At 69.1% G+C, this 13,333-nt stretch overlaps 4 protein-coding genes across 9 annotated transcripts; 2 read left to right on the top strand and 2 right to left on the bottom strand.

The window, feature by feature from the left end:
* Window positions 1-2,878: 2,878 nt before the first annotated feature.
* On the bottom strand, window positions 2,879-5,314 carry CLP1 (cleavage factor polyribonucleotide kinase subunit 1). Its single transcript, XM_059848681.1, has 2 exons — window positions 4,382-5,314; window positions 2,879-3,691 (listed from the first exon to the last, which is right to left on the bottom strand). The coding sequence occupies exons 1-2, from the start codon at window positions 4,985-4,987 to the stop codon at window positions 3,020-3,022; spliced, it is 1,278 nt and encodes a 425-aa protein (XP_059704664.1). The 5' UTR covers window positions 4,988-5,314; the 3' UTR covers window positions 2,879-3,019.
* A 189-nt stretch (window positions 5,315-5,503) lies between these two features.
* On the top strand, window positions 5,504-7,815 carry YPEL4 (yippee like 4). 2 transcript variants are annotated; one of them, XM_059848686.1, is made up of 5 exons: window positions 5,504-5,673; window positions 6,321-6,626; window positions 7,068-7,111; window positions 7,211-7,319; window positions 7,584-7,815. In XM_059848686.1, exons 2-5 carry the CDS (start codon window positions 6,480-6,482, stop codon window positions 7,671-7,673), a joined length of 390 nt encoding a protein of 129 aa, XP_059704669.1. In that variant the 5' UTR covers window positions 5,504-5,673; window positions 6,321-6,479; the 3' UTR covers window positions 7,674-7,815. The 2 variants fall into 2 exon arrangements, with proteins under 2 accessions (XP_059704669.1, XP_059704668.1); XM_059848685.1 differs by having other exon boundaries at window positions 5,504-5,710.
* Window positions 7,816-7,948: 133 nt separating this feature from the next.
* On the bottom strand, window positions 7,949-12,278 carry SERPING1 (serpin family G member 1). 3 transcript variants are annotated; one of them, XM_059848678.1, is made up of 9 exons: window positions 12,157-12,278; window positions 11,213-11,281; window positions 10,963-11,032; window positions 10,371-10,851; window positions 10,147-10,284; window positions 9,862-10,065; window positions 9,577-9,719; window positions 9,070-9,289; window positions 7,949-8,509 (listed from the first exon to the last, which is right to left on the bottom strand). In XM_059848678.1, the coding sequence occupies exons 1-9, from the start codon at window positions 12,264-12,266 to the stop codon at window positions 8,262-8,264; spliced, it is 1,683 nt and encodes a 560-aa protein (XP_059704661.1). In that variant the 5' UTR covers window positions 12,267-12,278; the 3' UTR covers window positions 7,949-8,261. The 3 variants fall into 3 exon arrangements, with proteins under 3 accessions (XP_059704661.1, XP_059704662.1, XP_059704660.1); XM_059848679.1 differs by lacking the exon at window positions 12,157-12,278 and adding an exon at window positions 11,507-11,610; XM_059848677.1 differs by lacking the exon at window positions 12,157-12,278 and adding an exon at window positions 11,407-11,594.
* UBE2L6 (ubiquitin conjugating enzyme E2 L6) lies at window positions 11,488-13,331 on the top strand. Of its 3 annotated transcripts, none has more exons than XM_059848683.1 (4): window positions 11,488-11,620; window positions 12,421-12,432; window positions 12,892-13,078; window positions 13,147-13,331. In XM_059848683.1, exons 1-4 carry the CDS (start codon window positions 11,600-11,602, stop codon window positions 13,305-13,307), a joined length of 381 nt encoding a protein of 126 aa, XP_059704666.1. In that variant the 5' UTR covers window positions 11,488-11,599; the 3' UTR covers window positions 13,308-13,331. The 3 variants fall into 3 exon arrangements, with proteins under 3 accessions (XP_059704666.1, XP_059704665.1, XP_059704667.1); XM_059848682.1 differs by having other exon boundaries at window positions 11,489-11,620; window positions 12,421-12,510; XM_059848684.1 differs by lacking the exon at window positions 12,421-12,432 and having other exon boundaries at window positions 11,497-11,620.
* Window positions 13,332-13,333: the final 2 nt, after the last annotated feature.

Here is a 13,333-nt window from a genome sequence, read left to right as displayed (position 1 = left end):
TTCTGGGGATTTCTTTTAATTCCAAATTCCCTCCCTCGGGATATGTGCAAGCATGACTGCTGCCACCTTCCATTTCTCTGAGCCTGCATCCCCTTTTCTTGGTTCAAGGCCCTGTAAAGCCTCACTGATTTCCTCCCTTTACTCCCCTCCCAGCTCTGTGCTCCTCTGTCCCTGCTTCCCACCCCACTCTGCTCATCTGCTCGAGCCCCTCTCCAGCCTTCCCACACGTAGCCAGGTGCTCCATGCCTTGCCCCTTCTGGAGCAGGAAGTGCTCCCCACCTCTACTGGGATGGGGACACACGTGTCCTCAGCTCCCAACATTCCCTCCTCCCTCACTTCAGCTCCTCACTCTGCTCCTGCCTGGGAAGGAGGAAATGCACCTCGGCATCAACCACATGGATCCTGCCACCCCTGGGATGCACGGCACAGGCAGGACAGAGCTCCCTCCCGGTCACCGGCTCCCAAACCTGTGCCACCGCCAGGATCCGCAGCTCCCGGTGGACCTGCCCTGATCCAGCCGAGTTCCCATGGCACAAGGCAAACACACAAACAATTCCTTCCACGTGAGGCAACTCCCAGACAGGGCAGATCCCGGCCGTACAGAGACAGGATGTGCTTCACCTGTTCCCACTTTGTTTTGATCAGCTGCAGCCCAGTTCCACAGAGCCCTTCCAGAGCTCGCTGCCTGGCACTGTGAGTGAGGGGCATCCATGGAACAAGGAACTCCCTCCTCCGTGTGCAGCTCCCTCGGCTCACCCTGTCCTTGCACAACCAGCTAACAATTCACACTCCAAATTCCATCAGAGAAAGTGCAAATTTTCCCAAGCCTGGCACTGTGGCTGGAGCAATGCCAGAGTGAGATCCCCACTGGCCACTGCCCTGTGTCCAAACCGGAGCACCCGCCCCAACAGGGCAGTCTGGGGACACCTCCCTGCTCTTAATTCCAAAGGAAGATGCACAGCAATGTATGTTTGGCCGCCCCTCGGCTCCAGGTGCACCCTGCACACCTGCCTCTCTCCCAAGTGGAAGTACAGAAGGATCAACACAGAACATAGAGAAATACTCCACTGCAGACAGCCAGAAGGCTGGAATCACTCCGTGTTTATCTCCTGCCCAGAGCTTACACCGCTCCCACCCTCCTTCTGCAGCCCATCCCGCTGGTTTACACGGGATTAGCCCCATTTTATGGCCAAAGCAGGAGGAACAATGCCTCATCCATTGAGGCCCCGTCCCAACGGGCCCCACAGTGAGAAAGGACAGCGCCAGCCTCTTGTCACTGTGTTAGGAGACACCGGGCACAGCGACAGGTGGGAATGTCCCCAGACAGGCCCCTCACAGAGGAGTTCAAGGTCTCCCCTTGGACCCACCCAATCACCACCCTCTCCACTCCCAGATGGGGCTCCTGGCCTCGGGAACCAGCGGGAATAAACGCCTGCTAAGGCAGCACCCAGGCCTGGCTGAGGGACGGTGGTAACTGGATTAAGCTCAGAGAGAGGCTCCAAGATAACTCTGGCTTTGATCGAGACAAGGCTCTGTTTTTACTTTACACGCCCCAAAAATCCCGAGCAGCCCCTAGTGCAGGGAATCCCTGAAGCCCAAATCCAGCTCTGTGCCGGGGCGGGAGCCGGCAGATCCGGGGGAACCACTTCCCAGAGCCACGGGGAGCACAGAGGCAGCCGATCCCCTCCCCAGTCGGCGCGGTGAGGCGGGTGGAACCCCGGGCACAGCTCAGGTGTTCGGGAATCCGGGAATTCTGAGGAGAAGCCAGGCTGGAGCCGTTCCAGTGCCCCCGCAGCCGGGAGCAGGGACGGTGCCGTGAGGAGAGGCCGTGCTGTAAACACAGGTCCCCCTTGGGCCGCGGCACAGAGGCCGAGCTCCGCTGCCCCTCAACAGCGCGGTGGCGGCGTTCCCGGGGGCACCGGGAACACGCCGGGTGCGGGACAGATCCCCGGGCGCTCCCTGCGGCCGCTCCCCGGCCCCGGGCGGTTTCCAGGCGGGGGAACGAGCCCCGCTCCGGAGCGCTCACCCCGCACCGTACGCAGGGGCGGCCCCAGCCCGCGGGGCACGGCTCCCCGACAGCCCCGCACCGCCGCTCCTGCAGCCCCCGGCCTGGCTCCCCGCGGCACAGGAGAAGGTCCCGGTGGCGGCGGGGCCGGGGGCACGGCAGCCGGGGCAGGAGGAAGCAGCGCTCCCGTACAGAGGCACCGCGACCATCGGGCAGGCGGCCGTGCGAAACGGCGGAGCGGGGCCGCGGCTAGAGGGAGGGCCGGGCAGAGGTCGGTGCCCGCTGGGGCGCCGGGCAGGAGGGTCCGCGGCGCGGTGAGGGGGCACCGGGGCACAGCCCGAGACGCGCGCGGGGGGAGCCGCGGGGGCAGCGGCGGGGCGGGGGCGGTCGCGGCCGAGCCCCGGGGAAGGACGCGAGGGAGCGGCGGGCCGGGGAGGCGGCGGCGGTGCCGGAGCGGCGGGGTTCCGGCGGGGTCGCGCGGCCCACGTGACTCACCGGCAGGAGGCCGCGCGCGGCGGCGGCTCCGGGCACGGACGGCGGCGACTGCGGCGGGCGGGACGTCACGCGCGCGCGTGCGCACCGCGCCCCCCCGCGCGCCTCCATTGGCCGCCTCCCGCGGGTCCGCCCCGGCAGCCGCGGCACGCATGCGCAGAGCTGCGGACCGGGCGGGCGCGCTCACGCCGCGGCGGGCAGGGCCACGGCCGGAGCCTCGGCGCGTGCGCGGGACGTACCACACCGGGGGCCGGAGGGGGCACTCGGAGGGCGGCCGGGACAGGGCGCTGCGCACTTCGGGCGCGGGGGGAGCCCGGGGCCGGTAATACCCGCTCCCCTCGGGGATCCCCCCCCACCCTCAGCAGACGCTCACCAGCGACAAAGGCTTCCAGATTTAATAGCAAATTGTACAAAAAGTATAAAACCGAAGAGAGGGAGCTGCACCAGGGTCACACTGCGCTGGGGGGAAAAGGAGGGGGCACAGGGAGGAGGAGGAGGCAGGGGGCACATCCTGCCCCTCCCCTACTTGAGGTCCATGAAGCGAATGTCCATGATGAGCAGGAAGTTCTTGGGAAGGGGGCGTGGGGCCGGGGACAGCACGGTGAAGACCTGGCGCTCCAGGTCCACGCCGGTGACCACGATGAAGCCGGCTACACTGGTCTCGGAGATGTTGTCGTCGGGGCTGTCGGCGGTGCTGACGCTCAGCAGGTGGTGCACCATGTCCCGCCCCGGCGTCACCGGCACCAGCTTCAGCTGGTTGTCCTCCTGCGACATTCCCAGCGGAAGGCATGAGTCCGGGATGGTGGGCGCGCCCACCTTGTAGATCTTGACGTCGGAGAACTTGACGTCGAAGGCGTGGGGGTAGAAGCAGCCGCGGAAGCCGTAGAAGTACTCGCGGATGCGCTCATCCCGGCACTCCCGGCGGAAGTCCTTGGAGCGCTCCACCACGCCGCCGGACTTGGGCAGCAGCACGGTGCGCACAAAGTGGGGCAGGTCCCGCTTGAGCTCGTTGTAGAGGCGCTCCTGGTCCAGCACCACCACCACGTCCACCTCGAAGGCAGAGGCGGCGTGCACCAGCGCCTGGTAGCCCGAGCTCTTGACCCAGCCGCAGGTATTGATGACGCAGCCGCTCACCGACGCCCGCCGGTTCACCTCGCAGCGCTGGTTGAAGACGTCAGCCAGACACGACGTGATCTGTGGGAGGAGGGGTCACACCCAAGCACCCGTGTCCCCACGCCGTCCCCAGCTCCTTCAGAACCCTCAAGGCCTCCATTCTGGGAGGCCACCCAAAATTGTGAAATTGTAGAACGGTCTGGCTTGGAATAGATGTTAAAGCCCATCCAGTTCCCTATGGCAGGGACACCTTCTACCAGCCCAGGTTTCTCCAAACCCCATCCAACCTAGCCTGGGGCATTTCCAGGGATGGGGCAGCCACAGCCTCTCCAAGCAACCCTGAAGGGCCTCACCGGCCTCACACTAAAAGAATTTCTTCCCAGTATCCAGCCTAAACTTCTCTCACTGTGAACCCATTCCACCCCACCCTATCACTCCAGATCCTGACAAGAATCCCTCTCCAGCTTCCCCGTAGGCCCTCAGGATGGAAAAGGCTGCTCTGAGGTCAGGGCACAAACTTTCCTCCTCCAGGCTGAACTGCCCCACCTCTCCCAGCCCGCCTCTACAGGAGAGGTGCTCCAGCTCCCTACATCAACTCCGTGTCCTCCTATCTCATCCCATAGCTGGGAAGGGGTGACTGGCCGTGCACGAGGCTGTTTTAAACGCGTTCTGCTGTCTCCAGACAGCACCCCGGGGATCCAGACACCCCGCAGGGAAAGCTCGGGGAACTCCGGGGCCAGACCCAACCCGGGCCGAGCCCCCCGTGCTCACCTTGTTGTAGAGCTTGATGTTGGTGCCGGGCGTGGTGGAGCCGAAGTGGTAGACGAGGGGGGCCTGCAGGGAGAAGCCTTCCTCCACGTCGGCCGGGCGCTCGATGTACAGCGCGCCCATGGTGCCGGGGATGGACACCGAGCCCTGCCCCACGTCCAGCTCCACGAAGGTGGGCCGGCGGCCCAGGCGCACGGCGTAGTTGAGCAGCAGGCGGCACACGGTGGTCTTGCCCACGTCGGTGGGCCCCACCACCATGACGCGGGGCCCGCGCTCGTCCTCCCTCTCGGCCTGGCGCCGCATCTGCTCCAGCGCCGTGTGCGTGTTCAGGTACAGCAGCATCGGCGTGTCCCGCGACACGTAGGCCACCTCGGTGCGGCCGCTGAGCTGCACGGTACAGCCGTGCCACGTGAACACGGCCACCTTGGCGCCCGCGTCGAACGTAAACTTCTTGTTGCGGGTGAGCTCGGTGCCGAACACCTCGGCCATGCCGGTCAGCAGTTCCAGCTGCACCGTCTGTGCCGCCTCCACCTCGAACCGCAGCTCCGTCTCCCGCTCCAGCTCGAACTTGGCCACTTGCTTCTTCTCCTCCCCGCCATCGTCCGCCATGACGGCGACGCGGGGGTCCCGGCACGGTGTCCCCCGGCCGCCGCGGACGCGACGGAAGTGACGTCAGGGCGGCGCGCCGGGAGCGCGGGTGGACTGGATCACGTGGGATGTCGGCGTCACGTGGGGAGGGGCGTGTCCTGACCGGTTCCTTCGGCTCGTTTGCATCTCATTTGCATATCGCCAGCGGCCCCTCCTCGAGTTTGCATTTCATTACAGTGGGGCTCTCCCTCTCCGCCCCCTCCCCCCGATCCTTCGGGATGAGTCCCGGGATCGTTTGCATGACGTTCGCACGACATTTACACGCAGTCCCGCCCCCCCACCTGATTTATATATCACAGGGGGGACACGGGGGACATGAGGGGAGAGGGGGACGGGGACGGGGACACACGGAGGGACACGGAGGGACAGGGGGGCCGAAGGGACGGGGTAGCCACGGGGACGTGCGGGGCCGTGGGGGCGTGGGGGAGCGGGAGGTGCCCCGGCGACCGCAGCGCATCCCCGGCGGCCGGGCTGACGTCGGAGGGCCGTGCGGTGACGTCACGGCGGCGGTGGCGGGCGGTGACGTCACGGCCGCGGGATGAGTCACGGTGCCGTGATGCGGCTCCCGGGCACGCAGGGCCCCCCCGCGCCCGCCTCGGGGACAGCGGCGACAGCGGCAGCGGCGGCGGCGGGGACAGCGGCGGGCGGTGAGCGGCCCCGGCTCCCGGGAAGCCCCGGAACCTGGTACCCCCCCATCGTGTCCCCCCGAGACCCCCAAAGCCCCACCGAACCCCCCCTCGTGTCCCGCAGCGCTGCTGACATTGCCCACCCCCACCCCCCCCCCCTCCCACGGCGACATCCCTGTCCTCCTTCACCGCCACCGTAAACATCCCCCCCAGCACCCTTCCGCCTCCCGGGGACCCCCGCACCCCTCCCGGGACCCCCAACCTGCCTCTTGGGACCCCCATCATCGCACCTTGGAACCCTCATCACCGCCGTGAGGACCCCCAGCATCTCCCGTCGGGACTCCCACCATCCTTCTCCCGGTTCCCCATTCCCCCCTGCTCGGTACCCGCAGTTTTCCCCCTCAGGACCCCCATCACCTTCCCCGGGGATCCTCCCACTCCCCAGGGACTCCCCCACGCTTCGAGAAGTGACCCCAGACCCAGCTTGGGACGCCCCCCCTCCAGTCCCTCGGGCCTCCCGTGCCCCCCCGGCCGTCCCGGTGTCCCCGCTGTCCCAGTGTCACTCCTGCAATGAGCCGCCCGCTCTCAGCCGGCTCCGTTGGCGGAGCGCCCAGGCCTGGGAGGCTGAGGAGGGGTCCCTCCTCACCGCCCCCCTCCCCCTTTCGCAGGCCGCCCCCCTTTTCCGCCTCCTTCTGCCGGGGAGCCCCGGCGGAGCCCCCCGAGCCCGGCCGGGCAGGACGGCGGCTCTGGGCGCGCTGCTGCGCTGCTTCCCCTGCGAGCGGCTGTGCGGGGGCTGCGGGGTGCCCTCCGGGGCGCTGCCCCCGGCCATGCCGCCCCCGGGCCGCCGCCGCCTGCCGCCCGCCGCCCGCCTGCCGCCGCGCACCTTCCGCAGTTACCTGCCGCGCTCGCACCGCACCTACAGCTGCGTGCACTGCCGGGCGCACCTGGCCCGCCACGAAGAGCTCATCTCTAAGGTGCCACCGCCACCCCCGGGCTGGGTGGGCACCGTCCCTCGTCTGCTGCGACAGCGGGAGTCCCCCTCGCCGCGTCCCCCGGGGGGGGTCCTAGGACAGCGGGTGTCCCTTCGCCGTGTCCCTAGAGCGCTGAGTTTCCCTCCACGGTGCCCCAAGTGTCCCCCTGTGGTGCCCCGAGATGAGGACGTTCCCAGTATTGCCCCAAGGCAGGAAGCATCATCCCCCCTCCCCCGCCATGGCGCGGTGTCCCGGCGGTGGCAGGTGACCCGTATGGTGCTCCCACGGAGGTGGCCGTCCTCCCCTCAGTGTCCCCGAGCTGGCAGGTGTCACCCTGCGGTGTCCCCAGGCCGGTGGCAGTGCAGCGGGATGGGAGCAGGACGTGGAGGGAGGGCTGTCGGGGACGTGGGGGCCCCACCGGTGACACTCGCCGTGTCCCCACAGTCCTTCCAGGGCAGCCACGGCCGTGCCTACCTGTTCAACTCCGTGTGAGTACCGGGGGCACCGGGGCTGGCAGTGGGGAGGGGGAGCCCGGGGGTCCCCGGGCCGGGTGTGCCGAGCCCGTGGGAGCCCCGCTCTCGGTGCAGGGTGAACGTGGGCTGCGGCCCGGCTGAACAGCGCCTGCTGCTGACGGGGCTGCACTCGGTGGCCGACATCTTCTGCCAGAGCTGCAATACCACCCTGGGCTGGAAATACGTGAGTGCCCCCCAGCTGGGACCCCCACCTGCTGCGGGCACTGCCCGGGGGCCCCAACCCCTGCCCTGGCCACCCCAACCCTCTCCATGGGCATCCCCGGGCACCCCAACCCTGCTCTGGGCACCCCAACCCTTTCCATGAACATCCCTGGGCACCCCAACCCCTGCCCTGGCCACCCCAACCCTTTGCTGTGGACACCCCCAAGGCCTGGGGAGGGCAGTGCCCGTGGGGACACGGGGAGGTGACACTGTATCCCCCCCCCAGGAGCAGGCGTTCGAGAGCAGCCAGAAGTACAAGGAGGGGAAGTTCATCATCGAGATGTCGCACATGGTGAAGGAGAACGGCTGGGACTGAGGCGGGGGCGCAGCTGGGACTGGGGGGCACCTGGGGCCGCACTGGGTGACCCCCTCCTTGGCACCTTCGCGGTGCCCCCCGGGTGGCACCAGCCGCGGGAGTCGCGGGGCTTTTCTAGGACAATAAAGGCTTTTTTTTTTTAGGAAGGTGCTGGTTGTCACCTGCCTCCCACCCTGCCACCACCCCGACTCAGCCTGGCACACAGCCTGGCACAGAGCACGGGCCCCTGGTGGCCCCAGCCTGTCCCTTCCCCTCCTCACACGCAGGAGGCAGGACGTGGTTGGTGCATTTATTGGGACCCCGAGCTGGTGGGGAAACTGAGGCACGGGAGGAGCAGGGACCCCCTGGTGCCCTGGGGAGTGTGAAGGAGAGGAGGGGAGAGGGAGAGGGAGAGGGAGAGGGAGGGATGAAGGAAGGTAGGGAGGGAGGAAGGACAAGGGAAGGAAGGATGGGAGGAGAGGAGAGAGGAAAGGGGAAAAGGACAGAAGGAAGGAGGGAGAGGAGGAAGCAGGGATGGAGGGAGAGGAGGAGGCGGGAGGGAAGGATAGAGGGATGGGAGGAGGGAGGACAGGGACAGGAGGAGCAGAGTCAGGGCTGGGGGTCGCTGAGACGGCCCATGAAGACGGGGAAGTCGCCGGTGTTGTGCCAGAGGACGAAGAGGAAGGGGCGCAGGGCCTCCAGCACCAGGGCCGAGCGCGCCACCGAGGTGGCCATGGCCGCCGCCGCCTCCACGCCGGCCTCGTCCAGCGCCAGCACCGCCCGGTGCCGCGCCGTGTCCACCGCGGCCGGGCCCCGCGCCAGCCCGCACAGCTCCGCGTCCAGGAACAGCCCGAAGTCTGCGGCAGCCGGCCTCAGCGCCACTCCCGCGGAACACGGGGGCAGCGGGGGCCGAGGGGACACCAGGGACGGAGGGGACACCGAGGGAACCCGGGGGCACGAGGGATCCAGAGAAAACCAGAAGGACGGGGACATGGAGACACAGGGACACGAGGGACAGTGGGGACAGAGGAGACACGGGGACACAGCGGGGACACTGGGGGGCGCCAGGGGACACTCAGGGATATGGGGAACACCGGGCAGATGGGGGATGTTTGGGCCGCTGGGGATAATTTGGGGATACTGGGATCTAAGGGGACACTAGGGGCGCTGGGGGGAGCGGGGAACATCCGGGGCACCGGGGACATGGGGAACACCTGGGACACGGCAGTGTGGTGGGCCTCAGGGGAAACCAAAGCTAAGGGGATACCGGGGACATTGTGGCCTTTGGGGACCCTGGGGAAAGTGACCCCCAGGGGAGGGGCCCGTGACGTCCCGCAGGGAGTAACGTCACCGCACAGGGAGCGATGTGACCCCGCGGCCCAGCCAGCCCCTGTGGCGCCACCAGAGATGTCCTTACCCATGTCGTGGATCAGAGGCACAATGTCCAGGGTGAGGTCGAGGCGCAGGCGGGGCAGGGACAGCGCGGTGGCCCGAGGCGCGGTGCGGGCCGCCCGCCGTAGCAGCGCCAGGAAGGTGGCGGGGTCCAGCGCCCGCTCCAGAGACTCCAGAGGCTCCAAGGGCTCCCGCGGCATCAGCACCACGAGGCTCAGCCCCCCGTTCAGCTCCAGCCGCCCCACCTGTGGGGCAGACCCCCACTAAGGGCCACTGCGAGACCCCATGGACCGGCACCCCCACGGTGCCACCAGAGGGGTGCCAGCCTGGCGTCCCTCAAAGTCCCAGGGGAGTGAGGTCACAGTCTGTGCCCCTTTCAGTGCCAGGGGAGTGACATTAGCCTGGCATCCTCCCCGAGTGCCACAGGAGTTATATCACAGCCCGGCACTCCTCCTTAGTGCCACTGGAGTGACATGATGCCACTATCCCCCCAGCAGTGACCCCCCAGACCCCCAGCACCTGGTGGGGCTACCTGGACCCGCAGGCGGGAGTCGGTGAAGGAGGCCACCGGGTACTTGGCGCTGGTCATGGTGGGCACCTTGCGGGGGCGCTGCCCGGGCCGCATGAAGGGCAGCAGCACCGTCTTCTTGCGGTCCAGCGGCGTGCACCAGGCGGCTGCGGGGACACGGTACCGCGGCTGGGGGCGGAGAGCACCGGGGGCCGCACCGGGCGGCCTCAGCCCCGCGCCCCGTGCCGGGGGGATGCCCGGGGGATGCCCGGGGGAATGCCCGGGGGATGGCGGGTGGCGGGGCCGTACCGCGCAGGTGGACGGCACTGAGCAGCAGCAGGCTGGGCTCGGGGGGCAGCGCGGAGAGCAGCGAGGGCAGCAGCCCCTTGCTGGCCTCCCGCACCCAGGCGTTGATGCGCTGCAGGTCCAGGCTCTCGTTGCCGCTCAGGGCGTACGGGCGGGCGCCGTAGAAGCGCAGGGAGTCGTTGAGGAAGCGGGGCCGGAGCTGCAGCTCTGTGGGACGGCACGGTCCCGCTGTCAGTCCGGGTGCCCAGCGGGCAGTGGCGCCCCACCGGCACCCGGTGCCCACCTCACCTGGGTGGTGGAAGATCTGGGCGGCCGAGAAGAGGCCTGGCGTGCTGGCCAGCTGCTGTAGGGCGCCGTGCACACAGTGCAGCCCCTGAGGGTACGCCAGGAGGGCGGCCAGCCGCTCCTGGGTTTCTCCGCGGGCGCCTGCGGGCACAGGGGAAGCTCAGCGAGGTGCCCCGGCTGGAATAGCGGTGACACGGCGGTGCCGGTGCCCGCGGGCAGCCCCTCACCCAGCAGCAGGTGCGAGAGCCCCATGGCGACGTTGATGGGCGAGAAGAGCAGGTTGACGTCAGGCCCGGCCTCCTCTGCCATGCGCTGGTAGAAGCGGAGGGCAAAGGTGACCAGAGCCTCGGCCACGGCAGCCCGCTGCTCCCCCGTGGGCTCCCCGCAGGTGTCGGTCGGCTCCTCGTCCCCAGGGCACGGTGGGGCGCTGGTGCCAGGTGTGGGCACTGCCGTGGTGCCATTGGCTGCAGTGTCCAGCCCCTCCAGTGCCCCCTCGGGCAATGCGGGGCTGGGGGCATCTGTGACACCCCAGCCAGGCAGCCCCTCGGGGTGAGCGCTGGGGGTGGGCACGGGCAGCACGTGGGGCCCCACGTCCTGCGAGGGAGCCGGGGTACGAGCAGGGGGTGCAGGGGGCACAGGGGGCACAGACGGTGTCGGGGACTCTCTGAGCAGTGGCATCCAGCTGGGAGAGGCCTCCAGAGTGAGCACCTGGGCACAGGGACTTGTGTGAGGGGGAGCATGGGGCACCCGGGTGGGGGACTCGAATGGGGACGTAGAGAGGGGTGTCGGGCACAGGGAGCCCGTGTCCACCCCACTTACCGGGGTGACAGTGACCGTGGCTGTGGCCACTAGCCACGCCAGAGGCAGCCAGAGTGTCTTGATGGACATGCTGGTGGGAGGGCACAGGTCAAGGACAGACACCCAGCATCCCCGACCCCGGCACCCCATACCCCCACTCCCTGCACCACCCGTACCCCCACCCCGTGTAGCCCCACCCGGGGTGCCCCCACTCTGTCCCCCCCAGGGGACCGGCTGTGGGGGGTGGGAGGAGGCAGCACCCCCGGCCCACCTGGGTGCCCGGCGGGTCGGTTCCTGCCTGTCCAGCGACGCCGAGAGATCTGGCCGGCTCCGACCCTGCCTGGTTAAAAATTAAGGAGGTTCCCGTAAATCAGCTGGGACACGGCCGGTAATGCGGGGGCGGGCAGGGGGGTGCGGAGGCAGCCGGGATGCGGCCCCGCGTCCCGTTTTGCTCCCGTCAGCCACCCGTCTGCGCGGGATTCCAGCTTTCTGTCACCCGCCGGCCCTGGGAGTCCCGCGGTGACGGGGGTCGCCGGCCGCCCCCGGCCCATCTGTCCCCACCCACCCGTGCCGGGGGCGCGGCCGTAGAACCTCGTCCCGCCCGCCCAGAGGCGTGACCCCACGGAGCCCATCCCCGTGGCACCGGGCACCGATCACCATGGCCGGGCGGATCGCCAAGGTGGGCACCGGGAGCACCGGGACGGGACCAGGACTCCGGTGCCGCTGCGGTACCGGCGCGGGGGTTCTGGCGTCCGCACCGGAGCGGGGGCCGGGGGCAGCCGAGCTCGCCGTGCGGCGATCCCAGTACCGGGGTGCGAAAGGGGGTTCTGGGGAGTGTTAGTGCCAGTGCGAGGATAGCGGTGCCGGGGTGCGGGAGAGGCGGTGCTGGGGAATGTCAGCGTCCGGTGAGGGGGTCCCGGTACCGGGGAGAGGCAGTGCTGGGGATGTCAGGGCCGGGGCGGGGGTCCCGGTGGCGGGGTGCGAGAGAAGCCGTGCTCAAGGGTGTCAGTGCCCGGTGAGGGGGTCCCGGTACCGGGAAGAGGCAGGGCTGGGGATGTCAGGGCCGGGGCGGGGGTCCCGGTGGCGGGGTGCGAGAGAAGCCGTGCTCAAGGGTGTCAGTGCCCGGTGAGGGGGTCCCGGTACCGGGGAGAGGCAAGGCTGGGGGTGTCAGTGCCGGGGGGGGGTCCCGGTGGCGGGGTGCGAAGGAAGCGGTACCGGGGTGGAGGGTCTCCGGTGCGGGGGTGACAAATACCCCTGCACGTTTCAGTTTCGTTTCCCCGGCGGGGAGGCCCGGCCCAGGGGTGTGTCCAGGATGCCGGCCCCATCCATAATAGTGTGCCCGGTAAATAAACCCTGCCTTTTAAGGCGGGGTCTGCAGGTGGTCCCGCCCAGAGGGGTGTGTCCTGGGAGGAGGATTAACCTATGGAGGGTCTCTGGGGACACACCTCCGCCCACACCTGCCCCATCCCTTGCCCGCAGGAGCTGGACGAGGTGCGGCGCTGGGAGGGGGCCCGCGACGTGCGGCCGCTGGACGGGAACGTGCGGCGCTGGGGGGGACTCCTGCTGCCTGTGCGTGGGAAGAGGGCACGGGGGGACACGGGGGGCTGCGGGGAGTCCTGAGGAGCGGGGGCCGTGGGGGTCCCCTGCGCATGGGGGACATGCGGGCTTTAGGAAGGATGTGCCCCTGAGGGCATGGGAGAGACCGGGGGTGACCCTTGGGACGGGGCTGTCTGAGTGAGGGTCCCCTGCAGGACAGAACTGGGGAGGGTCCCTCTGAGGACGCTGCGGGTCCTGTGCTGGGGACACTGGGTGGAGGTTCCCCTCCTGAGGGGCTCGGGCTGGCACGGGGGAGTCTCTACGGGGGGCACTGGGTATCACGTCTGGACAGGCCACCCCCCCCGCGATGGACGCCGCGGCAGAGGGGGCTGAGGTGCCCCTATATCCCGGCAGAACAACCCCCCATACAACACGGGCGCCTTCCGCTTCGAGCTGACCTTCTCCCCCAACCACCCGCTGGAGCCGCCCTGCGCCACCCTCCGCACCCCCATCCACCACCCCAGCGTGGACCTCGAGGGCCGCGTCTGCCAGCCCCTCACCACCCACGCGCACTGGGAGCCCGCCACCCGCGCCATCCAAGGTGGGCACGGCGGGGACAGGGGCACAGGGCAGGGGGTGGGTGCCCCTCTGACCGCCCTGCCCCTGCAGTGCTCCAGGACCTGCTGCTGCAGCTGGACAGCCCAGATCCCCGGCGGCTGCTGCGGCCGGACGTGGCCCGGGAGCTGCAGGAGCGCCCCGAGGAGTTCCGGCGCCGGGCAGAGGAACACACCCGGCTCCACGCCGAGCCGCGCCCCGACCCCCGCACATAAGGCAATAAATTCTCTCCATCACCTGC

The sequence above is a fragment of the Haemorhous mexicanus genome, chromosome 6 (genome assembly GCF_027477595.1).
Source record: "Haemorhous mexicanus isolate bHaeMex1 chromosome 6, bHaeMex1.pri, whole genome shotgun sequence".
Taxonomy (NCBI): domain Eukaryota; kingdom Metazoa; phylum Chordata; class Aves; order Passeriformes; family Fringillidae; genus Haemorhous; species Haemorhous mexicanus.
The sequence above is the reverse complement of the archived record's forward strand: the minus strand, read 5'-3'. Positions and strand labels throughout refer to the sequence as shown.

Excerpts from the sequence above, each read along its gene's own strand:
- SERPING1 (XM_059848677.1), bottom strand. The coding sequence starts at position 11,573 with ATGGGCTCCGTGGGGTCACGCCTCTGGGCGGGCGGGACGAGGTTCTAC. Across the intron at positions 10,852-10,962 it reads CCACGGTCACTGTCACCCCG|GTGCTCACTCTGGAGGCCTC; the intron begins GTAAGTGGGGTG and ends CCCTGTGCCCAG. Across the intron at positions 10,285-10,370 it reads GCTCTCGCACCTGCTGCTGG|GCGCCCGCGGAGAAACCCAG; the intron begins GTGAGGGGCTGC and ends CTGTGCCCGCAG.
- CLP1 (XM_059848681.1), bottom strand. The coding sequence starts at position 4,987 with ATGGCGGACGATGGCGGGGAGGAGAAGAAGCAAGTGGCCAAGTTCGAG. Across the intron at positions 3,692-4,381 it reads ACATCAAGCTCTACAACAAG|ATCACGTCGTGTCTGGCTGA; the intron begins GTGAGCACGGGG and ends CTCCTCCCACAG.
- YPEL4 (XM_059848686.1), top strand. The coding sequence starts at position 6,480 with ATGCCGCCCCCGGGCCGCCGCCGCCTGCCGCCCGCCGCCCGCCTGCCG. Across the intron at positions 7,112-7,210 it reads GCCTACCTGTTCAACTCCGT|GGTGAACGTGGGCTGCGGCC; the intron begins GTGAGTACCGGG and ends CTCTCGGTGCAG. Across the intron at positions 7,320-7,583 it reads CCACCCTGGGCTGGAAATAC|GAGCAGGCGTTCGAGAGCAG; the intron begins GTGAGTGCCCCC and ends TCCCCCCCCCAG.
- UBE2L6 (XM_059848682.1), top strand. The coding sequence starts at position 11,600 with ATGGCCGGGCGGATCGCCAAG. Across the intron at positions 12,511-12,891 it reads GGGGGGGACTCCTGCTGCCT|AACAACCCCCCATACAACAC; the intron begins GTGCGTGGGAAG and ends ATATCCCGGCAG. Across the intron at positions 13,079-13,146 it reads CGCCACCCGCGCCATCCAAG|TGCTCCAGGACCTGCTGCTG; the intron begins GTGGGCACGGCG and ends CTGCCCCTGCAG.